This window comes from Eumetopias jubatus, unplaced genomic scaffold (genome assembly GCF_037043125.1).
Source record: "Eumetopias jubatus isolate StellerSeaLion01/CBP00866 unplaced genomic scaffold, mEumJub1_p1.0 scaffold_17, whole genome shotgun sequence".
Taxonomy (NCBI): Eukaryota; Metazoa; Chordata; class Mammalia; order Carnivora; family Otariidae; genus Eumetopias; species Eumetopias jubatus.
Window position 1 is genome coordinate 12,933,443 of NW_028274823.1, and position 22,538 is coordinate 12,955,980.

The 22,538-nt window shown below is 40.1% G+C and overlaps 1 protein-coding gene across 2 annotated transcripts in view; it reads left to right on the top strand.

The window, feature by feature from the left end:
- The first annotated feature begins 273 nt into the window (after nt 1-273).
- Nucleotides 274-22,538, top strand: part of CACUL1 (CDK2 associated cullin domain 1) — an 82,331-nt gene continuing 60,066 nt past the window's right edge. The window contains exon 1 of one of the 2 annotated variants that reach the window (XM_088019790.1): nt 274-1,105. In XM_088019790.1, coding sequence (XP_087875916.1) covers nt 739-1,105 — 367 coding nt within the window. In that variant the 5' untranslated portion in view covers nt 274-738. The remainder of the gene's footprint in view (nt 1,106-22,538) is intronic. The other variant, XM_028121740.2, reaches the window with a different exon arrangement.

The window sequence follows — 22,538 nt, forward strand, 5'->3', positions numbered from 1 at the left end:
CCACCCTTTTATAATGTGCGAACCCAGGCCTCTTGCGGCCTCTTAGCTCCGTGTCAGCCAAAGGCCCGGGCCGCGAGCCCCTGTGCGGTACGAAGACCCAGTAAATCCGGCGGGCGTACGAAAACCACCACAGAAACGGGAGCCTGTACCACAGCGAACGCCAGAGGATCTGGGGCGCATCTTCAGGAGCGGGCCAGATTCCGGTCGCCCTGGTAACCAGACACAGAACGCGCGTGCGCAAACCCCCTTGTCACGTGGGGCCGGACCGGGGGCGGGATCGACGTCTGCTCCTCCGAACCCGGAGCCCCTCCTGTCTCAGCTCGGGGCCAGCTGAGGCGAGCCAAACCTTTGCCCTTTTGCGTGAGGTGACTCACCGCTCCTGCCCCTTTTTGCTTTGCTTTCTCTTGGCTCGTTCCTCGCACCACGTGCCCTCCTGGCCGCTCCCCCAGCTACCCTTTCCAACCGCCTGTTGGAAGTTGCTGTAAAATGTCGTGAGGGGCGCTGCCGCTTTACGGCTGCCTCTCCCAGGCTAGAGCCCGGGAGCGCCCACCGCCGTCAGCCCTGTTTCCCAGAGTCGGCCCGGCGGAGACGGAGAGACCCGGCGCGCTGCTCCCCTCCCCGCCGCGCCCGTGCCGGCCCCCGGCGATGTGAGCTCGAGGAGGCTGCGGTGCCCCCTGGCCCGGGGTTGAGACGGGCGGCAGGTGCCTGTGAGGCGGGCGGGTGCTGGGGGCCTGCAGGATGGAGGAAAGCATGGAAGAGGAGGAGTGGGGCAGCTACGTGGCGATGATGGACGACCAGAACCACAACAACTGGGAGGCCGCGGTGGACGGCTTCCGGCAGCCCCAGCCACCGCCGCCGCCCCCCTCGTCGATCCAAGCCCCTGCGCGAGAGCCGCCGGGGGGGCAGCTGCTGGCGGTGCCCGCCGCCTCGGTGGACAGGAAAGGCCCCAAGGAGGGGCTCTCGATGGGGCCGCCACCACCGCCAGAGGCCAATGGGGTGATCATGATGTTGAAGAGCTGCGACACGGCCGCCGCTGTGGCCAAGGCGGCCCCCGCCCCCACCCCCAGCTCCACCATCAACATCAACACCTCCACCTCCAAGTTCTGTGAGTCCAGCCTCTCCCCAGCAGCCTTGGCTTTTCTCCTCCCCACCCGGACGCCGAATCCACCCTTCTCGGCCAGCCCCGCTTCCTTTGTTTCAGGCCTGGGTCTCTCCTCCCCTCCCCTCCTCCCTTCCCCCCCTCTTTTGGTGTCTGCGGCCAGCGCCGGAGCGGCCCTGGCTTCTTGTGTTACCTGGCCTAGAGAAGCAGCCTGGTGTGCACACAGCCCCAAGTTCTCCTGCAAATGCGATCTTTATCACAGCTGGCTATCTCGCAACATTAAGAAGCTCTTCTCCGTTCCCCCTTCAAAGTTTCGCCCTCAAACGTGAGGGGAAAATAAGGCCTTCTGAGTTTCGTTAGGGAGAACCTTTTTTTTTTTTTTTTTTTTTTTTTGTAACCCGATTGAACTGTGGCAGTTGTGTTCTTGTGCTTTTAGCTAGTCTGCGTGAAACAACTCGGGAATTAGAAAGTTGACCAATATCTACATCTCGTTCTTTCCCTTCCTCAGTGTACACCTTCTGCGTCCTGATAGGGAAATGTAGGAGTTGTTTCTTGGGTCACACCAGTGCGGTGGGAGCGACGTCTGTTTTGAAGCTAGTAACATATACAATTACTTTTCAAAGCCTACACTCATGAGAATAAGCCATTTGGCATGTGTCCAAGTCCAAGGTTATGTTGAATGTTGAACTTTATGTTAGTGATCTGCCTTGCCTTAATGTTCAATTGCGAGCAGAAAGATTGAAGACCAAGATCTGTTTTGTAATCCCAAACTGCCCCTAACCAGGAGGTATGCTTCTATAGCTACGGGAAAAAAGTGCTTTTGCTTTGAGTGGGTTTTTTTGGAGGTGGTGGTAGTGGTGAAAAGTGACCATGGCAGCCAGATTTTACTCTCCTATTAATAACTGCAGGATTTGAATAGCATCTGGTAAAGCAACTGGAGATTTCATTTCTGGTTACTAATTTTATCAAGCGGTACCAGTAATTGTCCAATTAGCTGTGCAGAGAAAATATCTGCCTTGATTCAGATATACAATTACAGCTTTACACTTTCATTTTTTTGGTGGGTACAAGCACATAATCTAATTTATTTGCCTTCAAGGTAAAGCTTTGGTCAAGGACTTTCATGTGTAGGTATGGTTGGTAAGAATTGGATATGGTTGTTTTTTTATCATGCATATGTGAGAATAATATAGTTTGTCTATTGAAGTCTATATATAGTGAAACCAAGCCTTGGACAGAGTGGCCAGGTGACTTATCTAAATGCTGACAGAAGCTTGTTTAGTGCTTACATGGTTCATTTGAAGAGTTCAGAAAACACCATCAAATTAAGAGCAGAAACCAATGAAATTAGGAACAAAAGATTTGCTGAACCAAAAGATTGTTCTTTGAAGATTAATAAGCTAGACCTCTGATAAGATTGATCAAGAAAAAAAGATGCAAATATAATTAAGGGAAAAATGGAAAATAACTACAAGCATGAGAATTTTTTTGTTTTTTATTTTTTTTAAGATCTTATTTATTTATTTGACAGAGAGACACAGCGAGAGAGGGAACACAAGCAGGGGGAGTGGGAGAGGGAGAAGCAGGCTTCCCACGGAGCAGGGAGCCTGATGTGGGGCTCGGTCCCAGGACCCTGGGATCATGACCTGAGCCGAAGGCAGATGCTTAATGACTGAACCACTCAGGCGCCCCAAGCGTGAGAATTTTAAAAAAGAATTTTATGAACTATAGGTTAATAAATATGAGAGCCTAGATGAAAAGTATAAATTCTTAGAAAAATACAAGCTGAAAGTTGGTGTCAGAAGAAATGGATGGCTTGAATTAATATTTAACAAACTGACATGGTAAAGACCTCCACTTCCAAAAACTGGGCTGAGATCAGTGAGCTGCATTGAACTTTAACAATTCCTTTTTACAAGTTGTTCTGGGAAATAGGGAAATAAAAAGATGCCTAGCTCAATTTATAAAGTTAGTGTTAGTGAAATCTTGATTTTAAACCTAGATAAGGACGATATGAGAAAATTATAGATGTTTCAGTTATTAGCATAGATAGGAAAATCCTACTTCATGTCTGTGTAAAAGAAATCATGATCCGTGGAGTTTAAGAATGTAGATATGATTCAACATCTATTTACTATTAAGGTAATTTATCACATTAGTAGACTAAAGGAGAAAAATCATGATTATCTTGATACCATAAAAACATTCGATAAGATTCAACAACTATATATGATAAAAACTCTTAGCAAGCTTGGAATATGAGGTAACTAGATTGAGGTCATTACCAAAAACCTCTAGCAAATAATAATACTTAATGGAGAAATTTTAGATACATTCATTTAAAGATCAGTTACAAGGATGCCCTCTATCACTATTGTTGTTTAACACGGTAAGAAAAGTCCTGGCTAACACTACAAAGGGGAAGAATAAATATAAGGATATGAAGGGAAGCATAAAAACTCATTATTTGCCGATATTATCACTTACCTAGAAGAACCATTAGAATCCAGAGAAACTATTAGAACTAGTAAGAGTTTAGCAGGGTTACTGGATTGAAGATCAAACTACAAAAATTAGTGGCATTTACTACACTAGCAATAACCAACTAGGAAAGGTAATCAAAAGTAAATATTGTAATAAATAAAAACATCAAAACTGTAAAGTCTCTAGGAATTAACACAAGAGTACATAAGAACTTTAAGAAGAAAACTTTAAAACTTTAATAAGGAACTAGAAGAGGATCTAAATAAGGAAAAACTTTCCATGTTCTTGGGATATGTTTTATTATGAGGGTCATTTTTCTCCATTTTGATCTATAAATTCGATTAAATTGCCATCAAGATTCCAGTTGGTTTGTCTGACAAACTGAGTAACCTAAATCTAAAATTCATATGGCAGATGGGATAAAGTTTGTGAATAGCTAAAGCAATCTTTAATATTTGTTTTGGTGGAGCTTGCCTCATCAGAAATTAAGATAACTGTTTCAAGGCTGTAGTAATAAGAACTGTAGTGTCAGTGCATGAACAGAAAAATAGACTTGGGGAACAAATTGCCCATATGTGTTCAGGAACTTAAGGGTGGCATCATAAGTCACTGGAGAAAGGAGTCACATTAGGAAGAGTGGCTCACTATATGGAGAAAAAGCAAACCTTACGCTTTAGAAAGGATGGGTTATGGATAAATTAAAAAAACCTAAATGTGAGAGAAATTATAAAATTAATGGAAGACATTGTTGAAAAAGCTCTTTCCTTAAGGGACAAGGAAGCTTCAAAAATTTATAAAGGTAAAAGATAATGACTTCGATTATATAAAAACTAAAGATTTTCATTCAGTGAAAGACAAAGAATGAGAGAAGGTATTTGCAGTGCCCAGATTGATAAGGGATTAATATGTAGACTAGACAAGGAACTACATATCAATAAAAAGAGGGCAGCAACCTCTGTGGAAAAATAGTCAAAGGATATTAATAAGTAGGTTAAAGAATAGTAAATCTTAACATGCATAGGAAAAGGTATTTAGAATTATTAAATAATCAGAGACAGGCAAATTAAAATTAAAAGAGTAATAGTGTCTTTTCCCACCTGTTAGGTTGGCAAAAAGTAGAAAGCTGGATGGCACCAAGTGTGGGTGGGGATACACTTGCGGGTTGAACTAACAATGTAGTGGACCTGTGAGGTGTTGAGATGCCCACAGTCTGTGGACCAAATAATGAAAGATAGCTGGAGTATTGATGAAGCCCTGAGCTATGACAGTCAAAGTGTATTTCTGGACTGTAAGATGAAAACAGCTTCCAGTGGTCTCTTTTTGGAATAGGTAAAAAGAAAGCATTTGTCAGCTTGATGGATGCATACGAGGTGCCAGGGATTGTGTTGATTTGTCCCAGTAGAGACTGTATCTGGAACAGCTACAATTGGCGTCACCACTTCATTTGGTTTACTGTAATCCACAGTCATTCTCGAAGATCCAAGTCCTCTGCACTGGCTGGTGAAACAGAATGTCGTAACAATCCCTGTCCCACCATCTTTTAAGTCTTTTAAGTTGGTATTGTCCTCCAGTTTCCACAGAGATGTGCTGTTGCTTTGGATTTATTATTTTGTTAGGAAGGAGCACATCTAGGGGATTTTACTTGGCCTTTTTTTTTTTAAACACTTGGCCCTTCTTATGCTGATAACCCGTACTCCATAGTTTAGGGAGCCTTTAACTGTGTTCAGGAACACAGGGTGGGTTCATGGATTCATTGGGTCCACTGTGAGATGGATTGGAGAACACTTCTTTCTTCATATGACATCACAGCTCTTGATCTGACTGGTTTACCACAGTGATCTTCTGGTCTTTAAAGTTAGCATGGGCTTAGAGCCAGTGTTGAGTAACCCCTAAAAAGCCCGAGTGATTCTGTTTCCCACATGCACTGTCTCCTTGATGAAAAGCTGCATGTTCTCTTGGAAAGGCTAGGAGGAAGACTTCAAGTATGCTCCTGATGCAATGTTGTAGGGTCCTGCTTCAGTGGAACCCATTGTCTCCTTTTTTTGCAGGGGCTCTGTGTCTTTGAACAAGCTCAGCCTGTGTATAGGTGACATGCCGTAATTCTTACATTGTGGCCACTTAAGTCAGGCCTCAGTTTGATAAACCTAGAGGTTTTTGTTTGTTTGTTTTCTTTTTTTTCTTCTCATCAAGTGTACTGCCCATCTGTTTTTCCTTAGGACACCATGGTTATCCACCACCAGAGATCCAAACCATTCTGATGACAGGTCTGGCCCTCTTGCCTATTAAAACCATACCTACTTTTTATCTGAGGATTAAGTGCTTCCACTTATCCTTTGTCACTCTGGGCATCCCACTATCCCACTGAAATCAGGGAGCCCCCTTTAAAGGCAATATTGGCCATCTTTAACCCAGAACTGCAAGGGACAGCCACCGCAGCAGTTTTCAAGGAAATCAGTACATCCTTCACCAATATATTTAATTCCTTGAGGAAGGGTCTTTCTTCTTGGAGAACATTTACGTGTGGGTGTGGGTGTGGGTGTGTGTGTGTTGGATGTGATAAAAACACTCAAACATTCCTCATAAGTCTGGATTGATTCATTCTACATACTAAGGAATATCTGGTGTTCCAACCACTTCTTCCCTCCCTCTTCCTCTTCATTCTCCTTCTCTTCTTCCTCTTTTCCCTTTTTGTCCATTTACTTCTTTCTCATACACCTTTTTCCCTTTCTCTTCCATTTATATTCAATAAATTGTACCCATTTGAGGCATAACATTTTATCTAGGATTTGAGCAAGCTAAAAGCTAGCCTGTTACTGTTACTACTGGATGCTGGCAGAAGCAGGAGACTCCTGGATCAGAGAAAGAAGTATGTTATTCATGGCACAGTAAATAGTGTGAAAGTCAGCATATTTGCATAGGTTTCCCTTTCCCCAAGTCTCCCAGAGGCAATACAGTATGGCCAAGATGGATGCTCCCTCCCTGGGTTTGTGTTGCAGCTGAAGAATGTTGAACTTGGGGAATCCACTGCTTTTCTAGAAAGCAGTAAGCGAGCTTGCTCTTTGTTCAGGGGAAAACATTACCTCGTCATTCAAGGTTACCAGCTATAGAATGGCTCAAGTTCAAGAGCAATCGGTCTGGGCCTTGCAATCTTAGCGCACTCAGCAAGACATGTAGGAGTGCAAGAAGCCCAAGGAAGACTGTCTCTCCACCAGTAACCACTAAAACAATCAATAGAACATTTTCACCACTAAAATACTTTTTATGCTTCTTTGCTTTCAGTACTCCTGCCCCTAGGCCCTCTGCTTTCTGTTACTAGGTTTTCTTATAAATGGTATCATATAATCTGTATTATTTTATGCTTGTCTTCTTCACCTTGTTTTTGAGATTCCTACATGTTCTTGCATGTTACTACTTTTTAGGGCTGAGTTCTGTTTTTGGGGGGGATACCACAAATTATTTGTTTGTATGTTGGTGATCAGTTGGGTTGTCTCCAATTTGGGTTATTATGAATAAAGCTGTTATGAACCATCATGTAGGTTTTGTGTAGACATAGGTTTTCATACAAATACCTGTAAGTGGAATTGCTTGGTCATATATTAGCTGTATGTTTAACTTTATGAGAAACTGTAACCTGTTTTTCAGAACGGTTGTATCATTGTACATTCCTGTTAGGAATGTGTAAAAGTTCCAGTGCTCCACATACTTACTGATATTTATACTGGGTACATTTTACATTCTTGGTATTGTAAGGTTTCTTTCTTTGTTTTAATTTTAGCCACTTTAGAGGGAGAGTAGTAATATCTCATTGTGGTTTTATTTTGCATTTCCCTTTTACACATGCCATTGGCTTTTTTCATGTGCTTATTTCCCTTTAATGTAATTTTGTGAGAATCTCTTTAAGTTTTTCTTGGGTTTTGTCTTATTGCAAGAATTCATCATTAATTTTAGATACATATTCTGTGAGATACTATGTATTGTGAATGTTATCTCTGTGACAGTGTCCTATGAAGAGCCGAAGTTTTAAGTTTTGATGAAGTCTGACATCAATTTTTCTTCTATGGTTTGTACTTTTTTTATCCTAAGAAATATCCTAAGAAATCCCTCGGTCAGGGAGATTTTTTTTTTTCCTGTATTTTATTTTAGAAATCTTAAGGTTTTAGCTTTTACGTTTTAGATCTAAGTTACAAGTTGATACCTGTGTGTAGTATAAGGATTGAAGTTCTTTTTTTTTCTTTTATATGGATATCCAGTTGTTTCAGCACCATTTACTGAAAAGATTATCCTTTCCTCACTGAGTTACTTTGGCAACTTTGTTGAAAAATAACTGACCATATAGGTAGTGGGTCTAAATTCCATTAATCTGTTCTTTGGTGTATCATATTTAGGATTGTTGAATCTTCTTAGTGAATTGGTTGGTTGATCATTATAGAATGTCTGTCTTTATCTTTGGTAATATTCCTTACTCTGAAGGATGCTTTTTTTTTTTTTGATAAGCCATTCCCATTGTTTTATTTTTTTTCAAGATTATTTGAACAATATATCTTTTCCTATTTTATTTTAACCTATCTGTGTATTTAAAGTGTATTTCTTGTATACAACATATGGTTTTATTTTGCTTTTTTAAGTCTAGTCTGACAACCTCTGCCTTTTTTTTTAAAAGATTTTATTTATTTTGAGAGAGAGTGCAAGCACATGCACAAGTTCGGGGAGGGGCAGAGGGAGAGAGCGGGAGACTCTCAAGCAGGCTCCATACTCAGTGTGGAGCCTGATGGGGAGTTTGATCCCATGACCCTGAGATCATGACCTGAGCTGAAATCAAGAGTTGGATGCTTACCCAACTGAGCTACCCAGGTGTCCCAACCTCTGCCTTTTAATTGGAACATTTAGACCATTTACATTTAATGTAATTAACAATGTGGTAGGGTTTAAATCTACCGTCTTCCGATTTGTTTTCTCTCTGTCCCCTCTGTTCTTTTGTTTTTCTTAAATTTCCTCTTTTCCTGTCTTCTTTTTCATTATTTTTTATGATCCACGTATGTCTTCGTTTTGGCTTATTACCATGCTTTTTTTTTTTTTGCCTTTTTTTAGTGCATATTTTAGTATTTACAATATGAAAATTAAGCATGTCACAACGTGCCTTCAAGTATTAGACCACTTCACATATAATTTAACAATCTTATTAGTATACTTCATTTCTCCCTCCTGTCCTTTATGCTGTGTTGCCATTGTCATAATTGTACTTCTACTTATAACACGCATCAAATATACAGTTATTAAGTTTGCCTAAAACATCCATTTATCTTTAAAAAAAATTTAGGTGAAATTCATGTAACATAAAATTCACCATTTTAAAGTGAACCATTCAGTGGCATCTAGTACATTCACAGTGTTCTGCAACCATCCTTTATCTGATTCCAAAGCATTTTCATCACCATAAAATAACATCTGGTACCTGTTAAGCAGTTATTCTCCATTCCTCCCTTCCCCAGCCTTTGGTATCCAGCAACTTGTTTTTTGTCTCTATGGATACACCTATTCTGGACATTTCATATGAATGGAATCATGTAATATATGAAATTTGTCTTAAATAATCAAAAACTGGAAAATAATTCTTTTTTGTTTACTCAGTTACTGTTTCTGTTATTCTTTATTCCTTTGTTTGGACCCAAGTTTCCACCTCTTATTTTTCTTCTGCCTTGAGAACTTACATTAATATTTCTTACAGGGCAGTCCTTTTGTCCTTGAATTCAGCTTTTGTTAGTCTGCAAAAGTATTTTACCTTCATTTTCTAAGGATATTTTTGCTGGATATAGAATTATAGATGGACAATCTTTGTTTTGTTTTTGTTTTTCAACACTTTAAAGATACCTTTCCATTGCCTTCTGGCCTGCCTGTTTCTTACAAAACATGTCCCTATGGTCTTATCTTTGTTCCTCTCTCTAACTTGTCCTTTTTTTCTGGCTGCTCTTAGGATTTTCATTTATGGCTTAAGTTTTCAGCAGTTTGATTGTTATGTTCCTTGGGGTAGGGTTTTCTTTTTGTTTATTCTTTTTATTGTACATTGAGCATCTTGGATTTGTAAGGTTTTAGAATTTATCAAATTTGGAACATCATCATTCATTATATAGTTAATTATAGTTAACATATTATATATTAATTATATATATAATTATATATATAATATAATTAATGCAATTATAATTAATTAATTATAATTACATTAATACATATTTACAATTATGTAATTATAACAATATTATAACTATATATAATTTTAAAAAATTTACCACTCACCTTAGTTACACATGTGTTAGACGACTTGTTATTGTACCCTAAATCACTAAGGTTCTGTTCATTATCTTTCTCAATTTTTTCCCCTCTCCCTGTGCCTTAGTTCAGATAGTTCCCATTGCTATGTCTTCCTTGGTATCTAATCTGCTCTCTTAATCTTGCTTTTATTTAACAGGAGTTCCAACTGTTTTTAATGTAGGCTGTCATTGAGTCCAGATTTCTGTCAGTTGACTGAGCAAACTGTTATAACCATATCTAGTTGCTTGAGGTGGTCCAGTAAATAATCTTTAGTAAGTGTATTCCTTTTGATAACTTAAGTCCTATCTAAAGTTGTTTCGTTCTTATTCAGTAACCCTAGAATCTGATCCCATGTGCCTTCTCTAGGTTTCTGTCAACATAAGGTGTTAAAGTCTTCGGAAGTCTTAAAGTCTTCCAAAGTCTATAGTGTTTTTTGGAATGTAAGCTGACTCCTGTTGGTTTAGATTTGGTACTTGTTCCCCTGGAGAATCTGATTTGGTTGGAGGTTTAGGGGCAGTGAGGGCTGCTTGCAAGTAAGGCATGAGGAGATCTGCATTCCCTTATAGGTTTCAGGAAATGTCATGACAGAGTCTTCACTTAGGTAAAGACTAGCCTCATGTTGTGGAGGAGGGGTACTTCTTAGGCAGGGAAGGCACAGTGACTTTTGTGAGGTCAGGGTTCCCAGATGATCAGACTCCACCAAGCTGGTCCCCATTTCAGGTCTCAAGGTCCTACTGTTCCACAGCCAGTATCCTTTCACTTAAAAGATTAGTCTAAGCTTTGAATTATTTTTGTATGGCAATTGCGTAGCTTGCAGGATCATTCTGTTTCTGACTTTTGGGCTATAACAACCCTGTGCCTGTAAGAACTAAGAGATTCTTTTATGACAGTCACAGACGCTCTTTGGTCTTTGTTCGTTGAGCTAATCTTTTTTTTTTTTTTTTAAAGATTTTTATTTATTTGTTTGACAGAGACAGTGAGAGAAGGAATACAAGCAGTGGGAGTGGTGGGAGAGGGAGAAGCAGGCTTCCCGCGGAGCAGGGAGCCTGAAATGGGGCTCGATCCCAGGACCCTGGGATCATGACCCGAGCTGAAGGCAGACGCTTAACGACTGAGCCACCCAGGCACCCCGAGCTAATCATTTTCTTAAAGTTTTCACCTGTTATCAGAATCAGACCTACGACTCCACAGTCTTTGTTTCTCATTTCCATCGTAACTGCCAGAACAGTCTGCCATGTTGTTTCCTTAAGAAGAACTTTATTCCGGGTATGTAGAACTCTCTGCTGCTGCCTACCATGTACTATTGCATTATGTTATCTGATGTTGGCACTGTCATCATCGCCTCTAAATCCAGCTAGATTGGAAAACCAAAGCCAGCTTCCTGGCTTTTGAGAATGTGTCCTGTCACTACTTCAGTACTTCATTGATTACAGTTCAGTGCAAGAAATCACTCCAGATAGCCAAAGCAAGAAGATAATTTAATACCGGAAATTAGGTCCTTTAAACATTGTTGAAAAGGTTGGAGGTGTAGAAGTCAGTGAGGCTGCTCCATTAAAGCTGAGGGAGGGCAGGCTCCCTCTGCTGCTGCGCCACCACCATCCTTACGTCATCAAAGCTGCCTCCCTCATCCCTGAAGTGGATCACCAGACACTGGAACTTGGAGTTTGGATGTCACAAACTCTCCTGTCTCTGGCTTTACTTGCCAGAATCACCAGCAGCAATAATACGTCCTCACTTTGACCTTGCAAATTTCACTCAAATGTGTCTTATTGGTGGAATCTAATTTGGGAAGTGTAATTATTTAGTTGAGCTTTCCATTCTACATTGGTTAGCTTTCTATGATAATAACTCCCAAATCTCAGGAGCTTATGGAACAACACAGGTTTATTCTTGTTCATGTTATATTCGTGGCTGACAATTGCCTGTGGCTTTTCACATGTCATCTCATTCTCAACAGCAGCTCTTTTCTGGGTCCTGTCACTCTTGGCAGAGACAAACAGAAGAGTGGACAGAAGCACTAAATGGCTTTTAAAGCTTTTGCTCAGATGTAACACATGTTACATCTGCTCATATTGTAAATATATTAAACAATAGAATGGTTCCCTGTCACAATGTGTTGGGGATGTAGGCAGGTGGGACTGGGGTATGATAATAAAAAGCAATGAGTGGATAGAGACAGGGAGGGTAAGGAGGGATCTTGCATTAACTGATACTGTGCCATGATCTCAGGAAAATTACTAACGCAGTACACCAAAAGTTTCTCTTCTTCAGAGGGACAAAAGCTTCACGGGATTTTAAATTGAATTCAGTGAAATTATTCTCTTTTTTTAATTAATGATTAAAAAATGTGTTAAAGTTGACTTTTGAATTAAATGAAAGTGTTTACTGATTTTGGTAAATCCTGCCCTTTACATCTGCCAGTTTCCAGATTGGCCGATCCTTTTACAAGTGTATCAGTTAATGCATTCAGGTCTTAAAATATGCACTGTTTGTAGCATCTGTGGTTGTTATTCGGTATCTTCTTGCCTTCCAGCTTAGTGGAGTTGTGCTGCAGTAAGTGGCACTATGATATTGATTGATAGGCTGAATTTCAGGGTCTCATTGGGAATCTTGTCTTGCCACTTTTTCATGTATTGTACAAGGTGACATTGGTGAAGCTATAAGAGAAAGCCATTGTAATGTTTCTGTAAGGCCCAGTCCCAAATCCCTAAAGGAAATGAATGCTTTTACTTCCTCTTTAAACTGTAACTCTGTGAGTTGTAGACCATATGTAATCACATGATAAACTGTTAAATCCATATAAAAATTGTGGATAGCCTTTTGTAACATGTTAGCAGGACAAACTGGCCTTCTGTTTTTCTTTCTACTTCTGTAGTCATTTGGCTATTAACCTCTATAGATAGAGTCATAGATCCGTAATTTGCAGTTGTGCTGACCAGACATCTGAATGGCATTTTATCCAACAAATAATTTATTTAGGGTCTTCTGTATGCCAGGGTAATATTTTAGCCTTTGGTGATGAGACAGAGTTTAGTGTGGGAGATGACAGATAATTGTGATGTTATGATTAAATGCTGTAGTAAAGCTATGTAAGTACATGGTAGAGGAAAAAGAGAATCTTTATGAAAATGAATAAAAGTTTGTCAGAAGAGGGGCCCCTGGGTGGCACAGTGGGTCGGCCTTAGGCTCTTGGTTTCAGCTCTGGTCGCAATTTCAGGGTAGTGGGATTGGGCCCCACGTCCAGCTCCCTGTGGAGTCTGCTGGGGTTTCTCTCTCCCTCTGCCCAACCCTGCACTCTCTCTTTCAAATAAATAAATCTTAAAAAAAATTTTTTTTTGGGGTGCCTGGGTGGCTCAGTCGTTAAGCGTCTGCCTTCAGCTCAGGTCATGGTCCCAGGGTCCTGGGATCGAGCCCCCCCACATCAGGTTCCCTGCTCAGCGGGGAGCCTGCTTCTTTCTCTGCCCTCCCGCTGCTTGTGTTCCCTCTCCCACTGTGTCTCTCTCTGTCAAATAAATAAAATCTGAAAAAAAAAAAAGTTTGTCAGGATTGAGGAAGTGGGATTGGGTTCAAAGAGACTTCCTTTGCAGAGGGGGCATTCTGTGCCTAAAACCCAGAGTTGACATTGTTGGAACACAGGGTGTGAGGACGGAGTGGTGCAAAGTAAACACAAATGGATAGAAAGGTGTCTGGTGAGGGACATGCCATGTTAGAGGTAGGATTTTCTTTTGTAGGAATAGGAGCTACTGAAGGGTATTAAGAGAGTCAACTTGGTAAAATTTGTCTTACTATGTTAATTTAGATTGGAAAGGAGAGTGAATGGAGGCCTAGAGACGAGTTTAGGGGGTTGTAATTGTAGTCCAGACAAGAGATGATGACCTGAACTAATAAATCATTGGAAGAGATCATGTTTCAGATTTTGGAAATATTTGGGGACTAGAGTCTACAAAATTTGGGGGTGAAGGAGGGAGGATACAGATCTGGGATGGTATAGGTAGGGCTGTGTGTGTGTGTGTGTGTGTGTGTGTTTATCTTTTTTAAGGTCTATGGAATAGTAACGTAGAGAGGTCTAGTGGGCAATTGGTGAACTCTGAGCTTTCTTATTCCCTGTGCCTTAGAATACTTATTGGAAATACTGAAACAAAAATTTCTTTTTGCTAGCTTTTTTTTTCTCTTTCTGAGGATTTGAAATTCACCAAACTCTTTGGCCTTAAAACAACACAAAACTTTGTTTTTGTTAAAATACAGGTTTATAATTCAAACTGTATGAAAAGATACATAATGAGAATCAGTGGTTCCCTCCTCTGCCCCTTCCCATTCCTGGACCTATAACCCAGAGTCAGTCACTTAGCATTCATTTAGCTGTTTCTTCTAGTATTTATCCACACACTTCAGTGTGTTAATGTTGTTATTGCTTGATTTATCACTTTTATATGATCTGCTGGCTTCAGGTTATTAATATGAGGTTTTAGTTCTCTTATACGTCTACCTACCTTTACCCCTTCAATTCTTTTAATACCACAATTTTTGGTTCAATTAATAAACCATCTTTACATTATGACTATGTAAATATTCACCTAAAGGCCAGGAGTGCACTCAGATTCCGTTTTCTTTCACATAGGTCTTTGTTATTAGTTGCTTTGTTTATACTTACATCATTTTTGTTGAGCGTATTTTTAAAACTTTCCAGTGGCTTCATCAGATCCACCATCTGTCACTGGTGTTTTAAAAATGCCCAATTAATCTGTATTTTCTTTTTGTCTGCTTGTTTATTCCTTAGGGCTACTGCACAGTTGCCTTGCAGGGGCTTCCCAAATAGTTGGAATGATTGTTACTCGATGTCTTCCTTTTTATTGTTTTTCCGTGTGTGTGTGTGTGTGTGTGTGTGTGTGTGTGTGTGTGTAGAAGGTATCTTCTAGTAGCTTCCTGAGAAAATATGTGTATATAATAAAGTTTCAGGTTTTCTCTGTCTAAAAATTCTGCCTTCACCCTTAATTGACAGTTTAGGTATAGAATTATTATTTTTAAAGATTTTATTTATTTATTTGAGAGAGAGAATGAGAGAGAAAGAGCATGAGAGGGGGGAGGGTCAGAGGGAGAAGCAGACTTCCTGCTGAGCAGGGAGCCCGATGCGCGGGACTCCAGGATTATGACTCAAGCCGAAGGCAGTCGCTTAACCAACTGAGCCACCCAGGTGCCCCTGGGTATAGAATTATTAACTGAAAACAACTTTTCCTTGGAATTTTTCAAGTGTTGCTTCATTGACTTTAAGCTTGCAGTATTATATTGGAGAATTCAGGTGCCATTTTAATTTTTGGTCTTTTATATGTGACCTTTTTTCCCTTGAAAAAATTTCTGGGATATTTTCTTATATTAATGTGTCAATATTTTTCTCCCTTTACATTTTTTTCTATTCCTTTTTTCTGGAATTATGGGTTGTCAGGTGTTGAATTTCCTGTTTGTTTTCTTTTTGCTATATCCTCTTAATGTTTGGGGAGAATTTCTTGATACTCTGTTGTGTTTTTTAACAGCTGCTATATTTTTGTTTTAAGAGCAGTTGGATTGCTTTTTCATGGCAGTGTCTTTAATTTTTATCTTAACCTCTTCAAGGGTAATAATTACAGGGTTTTTTTTCAAGTTTTTAAAATTCTCTTATCTTTTTATCTTTTCAGTTTTTTTTTTTTTTTAAAGATTTTATTTATTTACTTGACAGAGAGATAGCTAGAGCAGGAACACAAGCAGGGGGAGTGGGAGAGGGAGAAGCAGGCTTCCCGCCAAGCAGGGAGCCCGATGTGGGGCTCGATCCCAGGACCCTGAGATCATGACCTGAGCCAAAGGCAGACGCTTAACGACTGAGACACCCAGGCGCCCCTATTTTTCTGTTTTTGTTTTGATTTCTCATGTCCGAAACTTTCTACAAATCTTGGTGATCCATAGCTGTCTATATATAAAACTGAAACAGGCTAATTGTGGTACTTCTGTGTTTACAAGGGACCTTACCAAGTGTAAGTGTTGGCCTTCACTTTAGGCTAGTTAGATGCAGAGCTGCTGTTTTGTTGGGGAACTGTGAGATATTAGTATGGGAATGTCCTTTCTCTGGCTCTGTTCATTTTCTCTAGGGGAAGATCTTCCATCCCGGGAGAATGGTGGGGGTAGTAGCTAAATGGAACAGGAAGTAAAGTACATTTTTCCTGGTCCATGGCATTCTAGAATTTATGAGGAGCAGGATTAGATGTTTGAGTGTTCCTTATGTTGACTTTTGGCTTTTACTTAATCCATCAGCTCTGTGTTTCATACAGACATGCTTGTGCATGTGCCCCCTCTGCCCTTTTCATATATCTGTGTCTCAGAGTCCCAGGCTTGTATCTTTCAGTTTCTGCACAGATTAAAATCCCTTTTCTTTTTACTGTTTTGTCTACAGATTTGCAGCCAATCTTCACCTCTCCCCTCCCTGCCCCCCATTCTCTGCCTCTAACCCACACTCATGTATCCTGTCTTCAAGCCCTGAACTTCTGGATCCTGCAGGGCAAGATTAGCTCACTTATTGGTGCTTCCACCTCAGCACACACTGCCTTGTACTACTATTTCGAAGTTAAACTTTCCTGGTCTTAATGCCACGGAGAGATTGACTTGTAGGAAATCAACAACAGACTTTTAAAACTATGGCACACCTACACTTAGCATGATTTACACCTTTGTATTCAGTTGAGCAGATACTTTCTGTATGAATATTAGGAGATTTTGGATTAGCTGGAGTTAGAACTAGAATAGATGATAGCCCTTGCCCTTTTCATATGTACTATCATAACGTGTTCATTTTAGGAAGTGTGTTGCAATCTCAAGTGTGATGTTTTAGTTGTAGAATAATGTTGTGTGGTAGCTTTCCTAAACGTATATAGATTTCAATCTTGCTGTGGGCCACTGTAGCTGGTTTTCGGAGATACTAGTGATGAAGGATGTTTGTACCATTACGTTTGGTGAAATTGAGAAATGTGTGGATTTTTAAGCAGTAAAACAGTACTTAAATGTATTTCCTATACAACTTTTATAGTGTTTTGAGGAAAGAAACATGTTATTTGAAGTAAGACAAAGCAGGTTATATAGTTCCACACAGTATGTTACAAGCCTTTTGTGGACTAAAATGTTTTCCTTTTGGGGATGATAGGATAGATTGGGGTGGGAAGCACAGAATCCTTAAACAATGAGTTAATGAGGGCTTACGTGAAATAAAAATAAGATATTAGTGTTATCTAATTGTTTATGTGAATGTAACTTCATTTTTACATGGAATGATTTCTTAATGATCACAGTAGACATTTTATATTGGCCATACTATTTAATTGATTTTAATTGAATTAAACCACAAACTCTAAACTTCCTGAACAAGCAAATACCTGAAGCATGCAACTTTGAAAAGGTTTTTGCCTACTTCAGAAACAGTTGCTTCATTAGGACTTAACATTAGCCGCCCTCCTTTATTGGCAAATGGAAATACACCTGAGTAGTAGGGTTTTTTTTTCCCTCCTAATAAGGAAAAGGATATTTAAAGTATTTGGTAACCCTTTTATGTTATTTTTTTATTAACATATAATGTATTATTTGTTTCAGGGGTACAGGTCTGTGATTCTTCAGTCATACACAATTCACAGCACTTACCATAGCACATACCCTCTCCAGTGTCCATCACCTATCCACCCCATCCCTCCCACCCCCCTCCACTCCAGCAGCCCTCAGTTTGTTTCCTGAGATTAAGAGTCTCTTATGATTTGTCTCCCTCTCTGGCTTTGTCTTGTTTCATTTTTCCCTCCCTTCCCCTATGATCCTCTGTCTTGTGTCTAATTCCTCATATCAGTGAGACCATATGATTGTCTTTCTCTGATTGACTTATTTTGCTTAGCATAGTACCTTCTAGTTCCACCCACATAATGGCAAATGGCAAGATTTTGGTTTTTTTTTTTTTGATGGCTGCATAATATTCCATTGTATATATATACCACATCTTCTTTATCCATTCATCTGCTGATGGACATCTAGGCTCCTTCCATAGTTTGGCTATTGTGGACATTGCTGCTATAAACATTGGGGTGCACGTGCCCCTTCGGATCCCTACATTTGTATCTTTGGGGTAAAATACCCAGTAGTGCAATTGCTGGGTCATAGGGTAGCTCTATTTTCAACTTTTTGAGGAACCTCCATACTGTTTTCCAGAGTGGCTGCACCAGCTTGCATTCCCACCAACAGTGTAGGAGGGGTCCCCTTTCTCTGCATCCTCGCCAACATCCATTGTTTCCTGACTTGTTAATTTTAGCCATTCTGACTGGTGTGTGTTGGTATCTTATTGAAGTTTTGATTCGTATTTCCCTGATGCCAAGTGATGTCGAGCACTTTTTCATGTGTCTGTTGGCCATTTGGCTGTCTTTGCAGAAACGTCTGTTCATGTCTTCTGCCCATTTCTTTCTTTCTTTTTTTTTTTTAAAGATTTTATTTATTTATTTGACACAGAGAGAGAGGAAACACAAGCAGGAGGAGTGGAAGAGGGAGAAGCAGGCTCCCCGCCGAGCAGGGAGTCCGATGCAGGACTCGATCTCAGGACCCTGGGATCACAACCTGAGCCAAAGGCAGATGCTTAATGACTGAGCCACCCAGGTGCCCCTTCTGCCCGTTTCTTGATAGGATTATTTGTTCTTTGGGTGTTGAGTTTAATAAGTTATTTATAGATTTTGGATACTAGCCCTTTATCTGATAATGTCATTTGTAGGTATCTTCTCCCATTCTCTCAGTTGTCTTTTGGTTTTGTTGACTGTTTCCTTTGCTGTACAAAAGCTTTTTATTGTGATGAAGTCCCAATAGTTCATTTTTGCCCTTGCTTCCCTTGCCTTCGGCAATGTTGCTAGGAAGAAGGTGCTGCAGCTGAGGTGAAAGAGGTTGCTGCCTGTGTTCTCCTCAAGGATATTGATGGCTTCCTGTCTCACATTAGGTCTTTCATCCATTTTGAGTGTATTTTTTTGTGTGGTGTAAGGAAACGGTCGAGTTTCATTCTTCTGCATGTGGCTGTCCAATTTTCCCAACACCATTTGTTGAAGGGACTGTCTTTTTGCCATTGGACATTCTTTCCTGCTTTATCGAAGATTAGTTGACTGTAGAGTTGAGGGTCCATTTCTGGGCTCTCTATTCTGTTCCGCTGGTCTGTGTGTCTGTTTTTGTGCCAGTGCCATACTGTCTTGATTACAGCTTTGTTAAAGAGCATGAAGTCCGGAATTGTGCTGCCACCAGCTTTGCTTTTTCTTTTTCATCATTCCTCTGGCTATTCGGGGTCTTTTTGGTTCCATACAAATTTTAGGATTATTTGTTCCATTTCTTCAAAAAAAGTTGATGGTATTTTGATAGGGATTGCGTTAAATGTGTAGATTGCTCTAGGTAGCATTGACATCTTCACAATATTTGTTCTTCCAGTCCATGAGCATGGAAGATTTTTCCATTTCTTTGTGTCTTCCTCAGTTTCTTTCATGAGTATTCTATAGTTTTCTGAGTACAGATTCTTTGCCTCTTTGGTTACATTTAGTCCTAGGTATCTTATAGTTTTGGGTGCAATTGTAAATGGGAATGACTTCTTAATTTCTCTTTCTTCTGTCTTGGTGGTGGTGTATAGAAATGCAACTGATTTCTGTGCATTGATTTGATATCTTGCCACTTAACTGAATTCCTGTATGAGTTCTGGCAGTTTCGGGGTGGAGTCTTTTGGGTTTTCCACATAAAGTATCATATCATCTGCAAAGAATGAGAGTTTGACTTCTTTTCCGATTCGGATGCCTTTTATTTCTTTTTGTCGTCTGATTGCTGAGGCTAGGACTTCTAGCACTGTGTTGAATAGCAGTGGTGATAGTGGACATCCCTGCTTTGTTCTTGACTCCAGGGGAAAAGCTCTCAGTTTTTCCCCATTGAGAATGATATTTGCTGTGAGTTTTTCATACATGGCTTTATTATGATATTGAGGTATGTACCTTCTATCCTTACACTCTGAAGAGTTTGAATCAAGAAAGGTTGCTGTACTTTGTCAAATGCTTTTTCTGCATCTATTGAGAGTATCATATAGTTCTTGTTCTTTCTTTTATTAATGTATTGCATCACATTGATTTGCAGATGTTGAACCAACCTTGCAGCCCAGGAATAAATCCCACTTGGTCGTGGTGAATAATCCTTTGAATGTACTGTTGGATCCTCTTGGCTAGTATTTTGGTGAGAATTTTTGTGCCATGTTCGTCAGGAATATTGGTCTGTAATTCTCCTTTTTGATGGGGTCTTTGTTTGGTTTTGGGATCAAGGTAATGCTTGCCTCGTAAAACGAGTTTGGAAGTTTTCCTTCCATTTCTATTTTTTGGAACAGTTTCAGAAGAATATTCTTCTTTAAATGTTTGGTAGAATCCCCTGGGAAGCCATCTGGCCCTGGGCTCTTGTTTGTTGGGAGATTTTTGATTACTACTTCAATTTCCTTAGTGGTTATAGGTCTGTTCAGGTTTCCTGTTTCTTCCTGGTTCCGTTTTGGTAGTTTATACATCTCTAGGAATGTATCCATTTCCTCCAGATTGTCTAATTTGCTGGCATATAGTTGCTCATAATATGTTCTTATAATTGTTTGTGCTTCTTTGGTGTTGGTTGTGATGTCTCCTTTTTTTTTTTAAGATTTTATTTATTCATTTCAGACACAGAGATAGAGAGATAGAGAGAGAGCATGAGCAGGGGGAGAGGCAGAGGGAGAGGGAGAGAGAGAACCAGGCTCCCCGCTGAGCCAGGAGCCCAATGTGGGGCTCGATCCCAGGACCCTGGGATCAGGACCTGAGCCGAAGGCAGATGCCGAACCATCTGAGCCACCCAGGCACCCCAGTGATGTCTCCTCTTTCATTCATGATTTTATTTCTTTGGGTCCTTTCTCTTTTCTTTTTGATAAGTCTGGCCAGGGGTTTATTAATCTTAATTCCTTCAAAGAACCAGCTCCTGGTTTCGTTGATCTGTTCTGCTGTTCTTTTGGTTTCTATTTCATTGATTTCTGCTCTGATCTTTATTATTTCTCTTCTCCTGCTGGGTTTAGGCTTTATTTGGTGGTCTTTCTCCAGCTCCTTTAGGTGTAGGGTTAGGTTGTGTATTTGAGGCCTTTCTTGTTTCTTGAGAAAGGCTTGTATTGCTATATACTTCCCTCTTAGGACCACCTTTCCTGCATCCCAAAGATTTTGAACAGTTGTGTTTTCGTTTTCATTTGTTTCCATCAATTTTTAAAATTCTTCTTTAATTTCCTGGTTGACCCATTCATTCTTTAGTAGGATGCTCTTTAGCCTCCATGTATTTGAGTTCTTTCCGACTTTCCTCTCGTGATTGAGTTCTAATTTCAAAGCATTGTGGTCTGAAAATATGCAGGGAATGATCCGAATCTTTTGGTACCGGTTGAGACCTGATTTGTGACCCAGGATGTGATCTATTCTGGAGAATGTTCCATGGGCACTAGAGAAGAATGTGTATTCTGTTGCTTTGGGATGGAATGTTCTGAATGTATCTGTGAGGCCCATCTGGTCCATTGTGTCATTTAAAGGCTTTATTTCCTTGTTGATCTTTTGCTTAGATGATCTGTCCATTTCGGTCAGGGGGGGTGTTAAAGTCCCCTACTATTATTGTATTATTGTCGATGTGTTTCTTTGCTTTTGTTATTAATTGGCTTATATAATTGGCTGCTCCCATGTTAGGGCCATAGATATTTAAAATTATTAGATCTTCTTCTTGGATAGACCCTTTAAGTATACAGTGTCCTTCCTTGTCTCTTATTACAGTCTTTGGTTTAAAATCTAATTTGTCTGATACAAGGATTGCCACCCCAGCTTTCTTTTGATGTCCATTAGCATGGTAAATGGTTTTCCACCCCCTCACTTTCAATCTGGAGGTGTCTTTGGGTCTAAAATGAGTTTCTTGCAGACAGCATATCGATGGGTCTTGCTTTTTTATCCAATCTGATACCCTTTGTCTTTTGATTGGGGGCATTTAGCCCATTTACACTCAGGGTAACTATTGGAAGATACGAATTCAGTGCCATTGTATTGCCTGTAAGGTGACTGTTACTGTATATTGTCTCTGTTCCTTCTGGTCTATGTTACTTTTAGGCTCTCTCTTTACTTAGAGGATCCCTTCCAGTATTTCTTGTAGGGTTGGTTTGGTGTTCGCAAATTCTTTTAGTTTTTGTTTGTCCTGGAAGTTTTTTTTTCTCTCCTTCTATTTTCAGTGACAGCCTAGCTGGATATAGTCTTCTTGGCTGCATATCTTTCTCATTTAGTGCTCTGAATATATCATGCCAGTCCTTTCTGGCCTGCCAGGTCTCTGTGGATAGGTCTGCTGCCAGTTTCATGTTTCTACCATTGTAGGTTACAAACCTCTTGTCCTGAGCTGCTTTCAGGATTTTCTCTTTGTCTCTGAGACTTGTAAGTTTTACTATTAGATGTTGGGGTGTTGACCTATTTTTATTGATTTTGGGAGGGCTTCTCTGTGCCTCCTGGATTTTGATGCCTGTTTCCTTCCTCAAATTAGGGAAGTTATCCAGTATAATTTGCTTCAGTATACCTTCTGCCCCTTTCTCTTTTTCTTCTTCTTCTGGGATCCCAATTATTCTAAT